The sequence below is a fragment of the Artemia franciscana genome, chromosome 19 (assembly GCF_032884065.1).
Source record: "Artemia franciscana chromosome 19, ASM3288406v1, whole genome shotgun sequence".
NCBI lineage: Eukaryota > Metazoa > Arthropoda > Branchiopoda > Anostraca > Artemiidae > Artemia > Artemia franciscana.
This window is the reverse complement of record NC_088881.1, coordinates 30,911,868-30,920,718: the sequence shown is the minus strand read 5'-3', so window position 1 is coordinate 30,920,718 and position 8,851 is coordinate 30,911,868. Positions and strand designations below refer to the sequence as shown.

Sequence of the window (8,851 nt, the reverse complement as noted above, 5' to 3'; positions counted from 1 at the left end):
TCTGATGCAAATGCGAACCTTTCTAATTAATTTTCAAGATTTCGTTGAGAACTATGGAGATTTTATGTTGGGTCCAGGTTTAAGAGTCTGAATTCTGAGTGTTAACTATGTTAATATCTCAAATGATAATATTTTCAAGTACACCCTTTCCGATTTATTCTAGGGATTCCATATTATGGTAATATTTTGGGGATTAATATTATGTTAATATCTTAATATTAATATTTATGGAAATTTCGTGCTTTGTTTTTATCTCTAATCGTAAATGTCTCAAGTTGGCCCTTTCTAATTCAGTTTTAGGGCTTCATTAAGAACTTTGGAGATTTCAGGTTTGGTCCGGTTTAAGATGCTGAATTTTCAGTATTAACAATATTAATATAGCAAATTATAACAGTCTCAAGTCGTCCCTTTTTAATTTATTTTAGGGATTTTATTGAGAACTATGGGGATTTCAGGCTTGGCACCTGTTTAAGAGTCTTAATTGTGAGTGTTAACTATGTTAATATGTCAAATGATAATATTGTCAAGTACGCCCTTTCCAATTTATTTTGGGGATTCCGTATTGTGGTAATATTTTGGGGATCATTGTTTTGCGCTCATGATGAATAAGGAAGCTGCTATGTCTTGTTTAAGTTCAGGGTATCAGTTATAGTAGTACATGCCCCGGTTGAACCGACTGACAGAGATGCTAGTGACTCAGATGAATTTTACTTACAGCTACTGGAGCAAATAGACAGGGTACCAGGTAGAAATATGGTGTTTTTGCTACGAGATTTTAATGCCCAGGTTGGTAGAAATAGGGATAGATGGTATCCTAGTCTAGGTGAATTTTGTGAAGGAAAAGAAAACAGTAATGGCTACAGACTTTTGCAATTTTGTAGGTATAACAATCTAGTTATAACCAATAAGGTGTTTGGTCACCGTATTGTTGACATATAAGTTGACATAGTACTCACGTGATGATAAAACAACAAGCTTTACAGATTATGTTATAGTAAACCGAAGAGTGGCAGGATCAATACAAGATACTGGGGTATATATGAGTGTTGTTATTGATGTTAAAAGAAAAGATCACCATCTAGTAGTGTCTAGGGTTAATTTAAAGCTGAAATTTTGGAAGGGTAACTATCTCTCGGGAAGTTATGATGCTGGTAGACCCCAGGATGAGAATTTGAGAGAAACTTCCCAGGAATAATTGAATACTAAACTTGAGAGTTTAAAATTTGAAAATGTGGAAGATGGTTGGAATAACAATAATAAAAAAAAATTGTAAAGTTGTTGATGTTGTCTTAGGAAAGAAAGATAAGACTTCAGCTACGAATATTAGTGAAAAAGCTTTATGTTTAATAGAGAGGAGAAGGGGTTTGTACAAGATTTATCTGAGCGATAGATCATATGAAATCAAAAGGTATGTAAAGAAAGTGGATAAAGCATTAAAATATGAAATAAGGAGGTGTGAAGTGGAGGCCATGGATAAAATTGTCGAGGATCTTGAAGACGTAGCTAGACGGCATAATATTAAAAATTTGCACTGGCATGTTAATAAATTCAGAGGGAGTAGTCCCGGATTGACTACTTGTCGCAGTTAAAGATAGGAACGGGGCCACATTTAGTGATAAGGAAGAGTTAAAGAGAGATGGGCGGAACATTTTGAGAATGTGGTAAACCGAGATACAGTCGCAGGAAAAGATATAGAAGAAAATGAAAAAGTTTGTGATACCTTGGATGTGAAGCAAGATTTGTTTTGTGAGGAAGAATCAGCGAGCGACAGTGCTAAAAGGATTCAAAAATAAAAAATCCAGGTGCTGATTGTGTTGAAAGTGAGTTTTTTAAATATGATGGAGATTTGACGTTTGGTCCGGTTTAAGAGGGTGAATTTTCAGTATAAACAGTTTTAATATGTCAAATTGTAACAGTCTCAAGTCGGCCCTTAATTTGTTTTGGGGACTTTATTGAGAACTATGGGGATTTCAGGCTTGGCACCGGTTTAAGAGTCTGAATTCTGAGGATTAACTATGTAAATATATCGGATTGTAAGAGTTTCAAGTTGACCCTTTCTAATTCATTTTAGGGATGCCATTGAGAATATGGGGTTTCAGGTTGTGAGAACTATGGAGTTTTCAGGCTCGAAGGTGGCTTAAGAGTCCAGGCTTTCAAATTTTAATAGAGCAAAGGGACTTGAAAGTAAAAATTGACTGTTATGCCCTGGTCATCTTTACGATAAAGGGTAAGCATTTTTTGTTAATTGGTGTACCTTTTAGTTGCTTCTGGTATTTTTGAAGGTACGAAAGGTTTGGTTTCATAACCGCTATGGCAAGACAAGTGCAATTATGAATAGGTAGTTAGATCTCGGTCAACTTCTTGATTAAGGGCACAGCTTAGATACCAATGCAGTTATGAAAACTCGATTTATTTTCTGTACACAGTGCGCGGTAGCGATACTAGCGGTTGGAGACAGGAAACTGGCAGTCTGAATCTAAAAGTTGGAGCAATACACAGCTTAGATACCAATATTTCAAGGCTAAATGGTGTTCCCGCCTATGGTGTTGTAGTATGATCTACGCGTCGGAGTGCCGGCTTGGAGGAGGCAACAAGTTCAGAGCTCTGTACCAAAAGCTTATCATGGACAAGATAGGAGATTTCATAACTGTATTGGTATCTAAGCTGTGATTAAGAGGCTAGAAACTTCTGAAAATTGGTTTACCATTTATTTGATAAAAATAATAATAATAATAATAAAGTCAAACAAAGGTCAAACAATCAAAGAGTTCAAACAAAAATAAGGGAGTTTTGATTGAGAACCGGTTGCTAAACGCGGTCGCCTTCAGAGTTGAAAGGCTATTTACATTTACTGACTGATGTACATTTGTTTTATTTTTCGTATATTATTTCTTTTATGATTAATTTTATTAAAAATATGTTAATTGTTATGTTTTAATAAAACAGGCTTCAAGATGCGGGAGGGCGGGTTTGATTGATGGATACAACACGATGGGACGTTCATGACATTCAAGTCTCTAACTTTAAGCTAAATACTTCATTGGAAAAGTGCAGATGATAATGCCGTTTATACTAATTAATATATTACTATTATTTCACATAAATATTCAGTAAATTTACCCCAAAAAAAACAGTCAGAATAAAACTCGATGCGTGGGACAGATCTAAATCCTCTTTCATTAATATTTTACAGCATCTTCGAAAGTAGTGTCTTGGTAAAAACCATTTTCTCTGTCCATGTCTCGTTATTTGTCATTCTCTTTCTCTCTCTCTCTATTTCTCTCTTTATTTTTCTACCTCCTTGTCACTCTATGTTTGTATTGCACCTTATGTATTGCTCCTTATGCATCTTATGCATTGCACCATTTTTAGAACTTCGAAATGGTGCCATTTCAGCGATTTGCGCCGTTTTAAGAATTGCACGAATTTAAGTATTGCTCTCTCACTGACATTTTTTGGCTTTTTAAAAGTAGTGTCATTAAAGTTTCTTTCCTTATTCTTTTTTTTTGTGCGACGATGGAAAACTAACATGGTGGTTGATATTACCGTAAAGAACAGATACACAATTTATATTTCAAGGTATTGAATGTTAATAAACACGCTTAAAACACATTTGAAAGCGTCAGAAATCACAGCACTTAATTATAATGTAAAAAAATAAAAGCAAAAAGTTCTTTTTAAAATATTTATTTTCACTCAACGAGACCAATAACTCCGCACGCCAGTCGTCCACCAGCATTGCCAGTTTTTCGACTTCCGTCATCACCACCTCTGCCCAAATCATCTTCCTTCTCATGAACAACAAAAGCCCTTCCAAGGATATTATAATGTCCGGTAAGACTTGCAATATCATCGATCGTGTCAATGTGGGCAACTCCATTTTGATCAGCTATTATGTTACCCAGGTCGCCAACGTGACGTGCATAAGATTCCTTAGCTCCATGATCGAGCTGAAAATAAGACAAACATGAGAAATAGATAATTTATTTCAATAAGTTCGTGACTTCCACCCTCATGAGTCATAAAAATCCAAAGTTTTTAAGATCACACCCGCATTTTGAGAAAGATATTTGACTCTTCTGAGCAAACTGATCAGAAGTTTTGTTAAAAATGTATATTACGCTTATATCAATATTAAGATAAAGCTGCGGTTCATCAAACAGTTCTTGATAACGAACTGTAGTAAGGAGCGACCCAACTCAATAATAACCGAAACTCTAAAAAATGGAATTTTGATACCAATAGTTACATTTAAAAAATTGCATTTTAATACTGATTTTAAATATATAAGTTTCATCAAGTTTACTCTTACCCATCAAAAGTTACGAGCCTGAGAAAATTTGCCTTATTTTAGAAAATAGGAGGAAACACTCCTGAAAAGTCATAGAATTTTAACCAAAATCACACCATCAGATTTAGCGTATCAGAGAACACTGCTGAAGAAATTTCAAGCTCCCATCTACAAAAATGTGAAATTTTGTATTTTTTGCCTGAAGACAGATCACGGATGCGGGTTTATTTGTTTTTTTTCCTCAGGGTGATCGTATCGACACAGTTGTCCTAAAATATTGCGAGAGGGCTCATTCTAACGGAAATTGAAAGTTCTAGTGCCCTTTTTAACTGACCGAAAAATCGCAATGCACCTAGGTCCCCTCCCACGCTCATTTTTTCCCTAAGTCACCGGATCAGAATTTTGAAATAGTAGTTTTGTTCAGCATAGTCGAAAAACCTAATAATTATGTCTTTGGGGACGACTTGATCCCCCACAGTCCCTGGGAGAGGGGCTGCAAATTAAAACATTGACGATTGTTTACAAGTAGTAATGGTTATCGGGAAGTGTACAGACGTTTTCAGGGGGACTTTTTCGCATTGGGTGGGGGTCGGTTGGGAGGAGGGGGTTACGTGGGAGGATCTTTCCATGGAGGAATTTATCATGAGGGAAGAGAATTGAAGGAGCCGCAGGATTTTTTAGCATTATTTAATAAAAATGAGAAAATAGATAAAAAAAAAGGTTTTTTCAACTGGAAGTAAGGAGCAGCATTAAAACTTAAAACGAACAGAAGATATTACGTATATAAGAGGGTTTGTCTCCTCCACAATACCCTGCTCTTTACGCTAAAATGTTTTTAGTAATTTCAACTATTTATTCTACTGCCTTTGTGAGTCAGGAGTCATTCTTAAAGAATTGGGACAAAATTCAACTTTAGTGTAAAGAGCGAGGCATTAAAGAAGTGGTGAGCCCACTCATATACGTAATAAATATATACAAATATAGAAATTCGTTACGTAAGTTAATTCGTAAGTTACGTATATTTATCACTAATAAAAAAGTTCGTAAAAAAAAGTTCGAGTTGCATTTCAAAGTAACCAAAAATTGGAGAGAAACTATGCCTCCTCCCCCACCTCTTTTTTTCGAAATTGTCCGCTCAAAACTATGAAAAAGCCGTTTTGCCAAACAAAAAATTTATATGCAATTTCGTTTTAATCATTCATGATTAATATGTATCATTCATTAATCATTTAATGAATAATAATATTAATCATTCATATATATAAATATGTAAGTTCGTTACGTAAGTTAATTTGTAAATTACGTATATTTATTGCTAATAAAAACGTTCGCAAATAAATAAAAAGTTCTAGTTGCATTTTAAGTAACCAAAAATTTGAGGGCAACTATGCCTCCTCCCCCACCCCTTTTTTTCAAGATCGTCCACTCAAAACTGCGAGAAAGGTATTTTGCCAAAAAGAAATTATATGCAAATTTCGTGTTAATCATTCATGTGCGGTGAGCCAAAATCAAAACATGCTTTAATTCAAAAACGCTCAGAAATTAAATAAAAAAACAAGTTTTTTTAACTGCAAGTAAGGAGCGAGATTAAAACTTAAAACGAACAGAAATTATCCTGTATATGAAAGGGGTTCTCCCCTCCTTAACGCCTTGCTCTTTACGCTAAAGTTTTTTATTGTTTTAAAAAGTAGATTTGTGACAAAGAGTCGAACTATAATGTAGAGAGCGGGGCATTGAGGAGGAGACAACCCTTTTCATATACGGAATAATTTCTGTTCGTTTAAGTTTTAATGTCGCTCCTTACTTGCAGTTAAAAAAAATTATTTAATCAACGCCTCCAAACAATAAATCCTTAGTGATGATAAAGTAAAAAATAAAGTTTTTTCCAATTAAAAGTAGGGAGCAACATTAAAACTTAAAACGAATTATTCCGTGTATGAGCGCGGCTGCCCGTTTCTCGACCCTCACTCTCTACGCTAAACTTTTTAGTTTAAAAAAAAAAAAAATAATTCTCATTCAAAGACAATGTCAAATTGTAGTTCAGGAGTTGTTCTTGAGCAATTTGGGATAAAAGTCGAAATTTAGTGTGAAGAGTGAGGGGTGAGGAAGGGGATACCCCCCTCATATACGAAATAATTCCATTTGTTTTAGTTTTTAATGTTGCTCCTTACTTTTAATAGAAAAATATTTTGTTCATTTAATTTCTGACCGCTTTTCAAATGATGCTACAAAATACCCCTCCCCCCGCATAGCATTTTTCCTGAAAAAAATATACCCGAAAACTTTTATCACCACAGAATATTCCTCCTGTGGACCCCCCCCGCAGAAACTTCCCCAATTTACAAGACAAATTGTATAGCTTACAAACCTTTCCCCAGGATATGTGGGGGAGGGTCCTATCATCACTAGAGATATAGTTATAGAGCTTTACTATGCTGATCTAAGTTGCCATCTCAAAATATTGATCGGATAATAAGGGCTTGGGGTGGGGGTAGTTCCGCGCTATTCTTTTTAGTCCCCTAAAAAGGGCTCTAAAGCTTTTAATTTCTGTTTAATCTCTCCCCTCCCGAACTTCTAGCACCATTGGTTCGATGTGATCACCCTTGGGGAAAACAACGAAAAAAGACAAACAAAAAAACATCCATTTGTGATCTTTTTTTTCTGGCGAAAAATTCAAAATTCCACATTTTTTAGCTAGGAACTTCAAACCTCTACAGTAGGGTTCTCTGATACGCTGAACCTGATTCTGTTGAATCTGATTTCAATTTCGCTTTAATTTTTTTTTTTTATATAATCAGGCAAATTTTCTCAGGCTCGTAGCTTTTGACGGGAAACCTATAACTTAATGAATCTTAATGAGTAGTGTAGTAGCTTGTTTTCATAAACCGTTTGATCACTACTTAATATGCAGCATTTAAATTAGAAGTGTCAAACGATGAAAAAGAGAGCATGAAGACCAATTCCTTTCTACAGAAAGATTCAACATAAGTCACGGCTCAGCATAAGTTGCAGTCCATCAACACCTCGAATGACTCATTATTTATAGCCTTTATCCCACTCGCACTTTCTAAATTAAAACCACAAAACAAAGAAATAGATAGTAAAGATTAATGATATCCTGTATACAGAATTCAGCTACTGTTGCAGTTAAGCTTATTAAGTTTAAGTTATGATTTGAAAAACTGTCAGAAAATAAATAAACAAAGAGCTGTTACACTTAACTTTAATTTCTCGATTCAAGTAGATTTTTTTTAGTTTCAAGGATAGTGAAAATACAATGTGGTGGTTTGTTAATCCAAAACTAAAAGCTTCTAGAAACGCATCAAACATTTGTTAATATGCATTTTCGTTGCGTCTTTATGAGTTGGACATTTTTTTTGGGGAGGGGGGGGGTATGGGTCAAAATCTGAGACCCCCTTCCTGGATAGGCCTTTCTTTGGGTTAAAAACTTAAAATAAAATTTAAATCAAAAAATTAAAATAAAAAATTCGAAAATACGTCCAAGTATTTCCTCCTTTACAAATCCTTGAGGTTTTAAATCAAAAGTATTAATTTAAATGGTTTTAATTTAAATGGTTGGTTTCTAGTTTCGGGTTTTGGATTGGCAAACAATCCATTTTTGGAATTCGTTTTCACTGTCCTCAGAACTTTAAATATCAAACTTTTAAAAGTGAGACACAAAAATACAGATTTCAGTTGTTCTAAGTCATTATCATAATTAAAACGCTATTATTAATTTCATAAGAATCCTGGTGGGAGGGGGCAAAGTTGGAGCCAATTTTCTCAAATCAAGTGAAAATGACAGTAAAAACTAAAACAAATAAGCAGTTTGGTACCATAAAATAATAATACTTTTAAAGTACTATAAAGGTACTTTATAGTACTAGATAACTTATAATACTATAAAGGTAAATATGTACTAAAAAAAATGATCTGTTTCTGGTGATACTTGAACTATGCAGGTTTATCTTAGTTTGGACAAGATTTTGGAAGAAACTAAAATTTCAGCTGGGGGGATTAGGGTCTGGAGGGAGCAAACCAAGGTCTAGGAGGGGCAGTTGTCCCCCCTGCTCTATAGCAAATTACGCCCCTGGAGGCAATGTGGGTATTTTTCTATTGAAAAAAAATGCATTTTCCAATGAGAACGCAATATAAACTTAAATTATTCCGATCCCCTAGGATCATTGGTTCGATACAATCACTCCTGGGGAAAAAAAAGGAAAAGAGGTGAACAAAAATAGACAACAACAAATAAACAGGCATCCGTGAAATTTACAAATTCCATATTTTTCAGATTGGAGCTTGAAATTTCTTCAGTATGGTTCTCTGTCTGATATGCTGAATCTGAAAGTGCAATTTCTATAACGATTTCCTGACTTTTTGGGTATGTCTTCCCCCTATTTATACATACCTAATACATACCTATCGGGTATGTATTCCAGAACACCAAGAAAATTTTTTCATGCTCGTTGCTTTTCATGCCTAGCATTAAACTTATTGGATGTTATATATTTTGAATGATCATAAAAATCGAATTCTTTTGACGTCTTTGTTGTTATA

General features: G+C 34.6%; 1 protein-coding gene across 2 annotated transcripts in view; it reads right to left on the bottom strand.

The window, feature by feature from the left end:
* Positions 1–3,552: 3,552 nt before the first annotated feature.
* LOC136039552 (uncharacterized) overlaps positions 3,553–8,851 on the bottom strand; it is a 38,243-nt gene continuing 32,944 nt past the window's right edge. For both annotated transcript variants that reach the window (XM_065723389.1, XM_065723388.1), the window contains exon 4: positions 3,553–3,950. In XM_065723389.1, the coding sequence (XP_065579461.1) occupies positions 3,693–3,950 (258 nt within the window). In that variant the 3' untranslated portion in view covers positions 3,553–3,692. The remainder of the gene's footprint in view (positions 3,951–8,851) is intronic.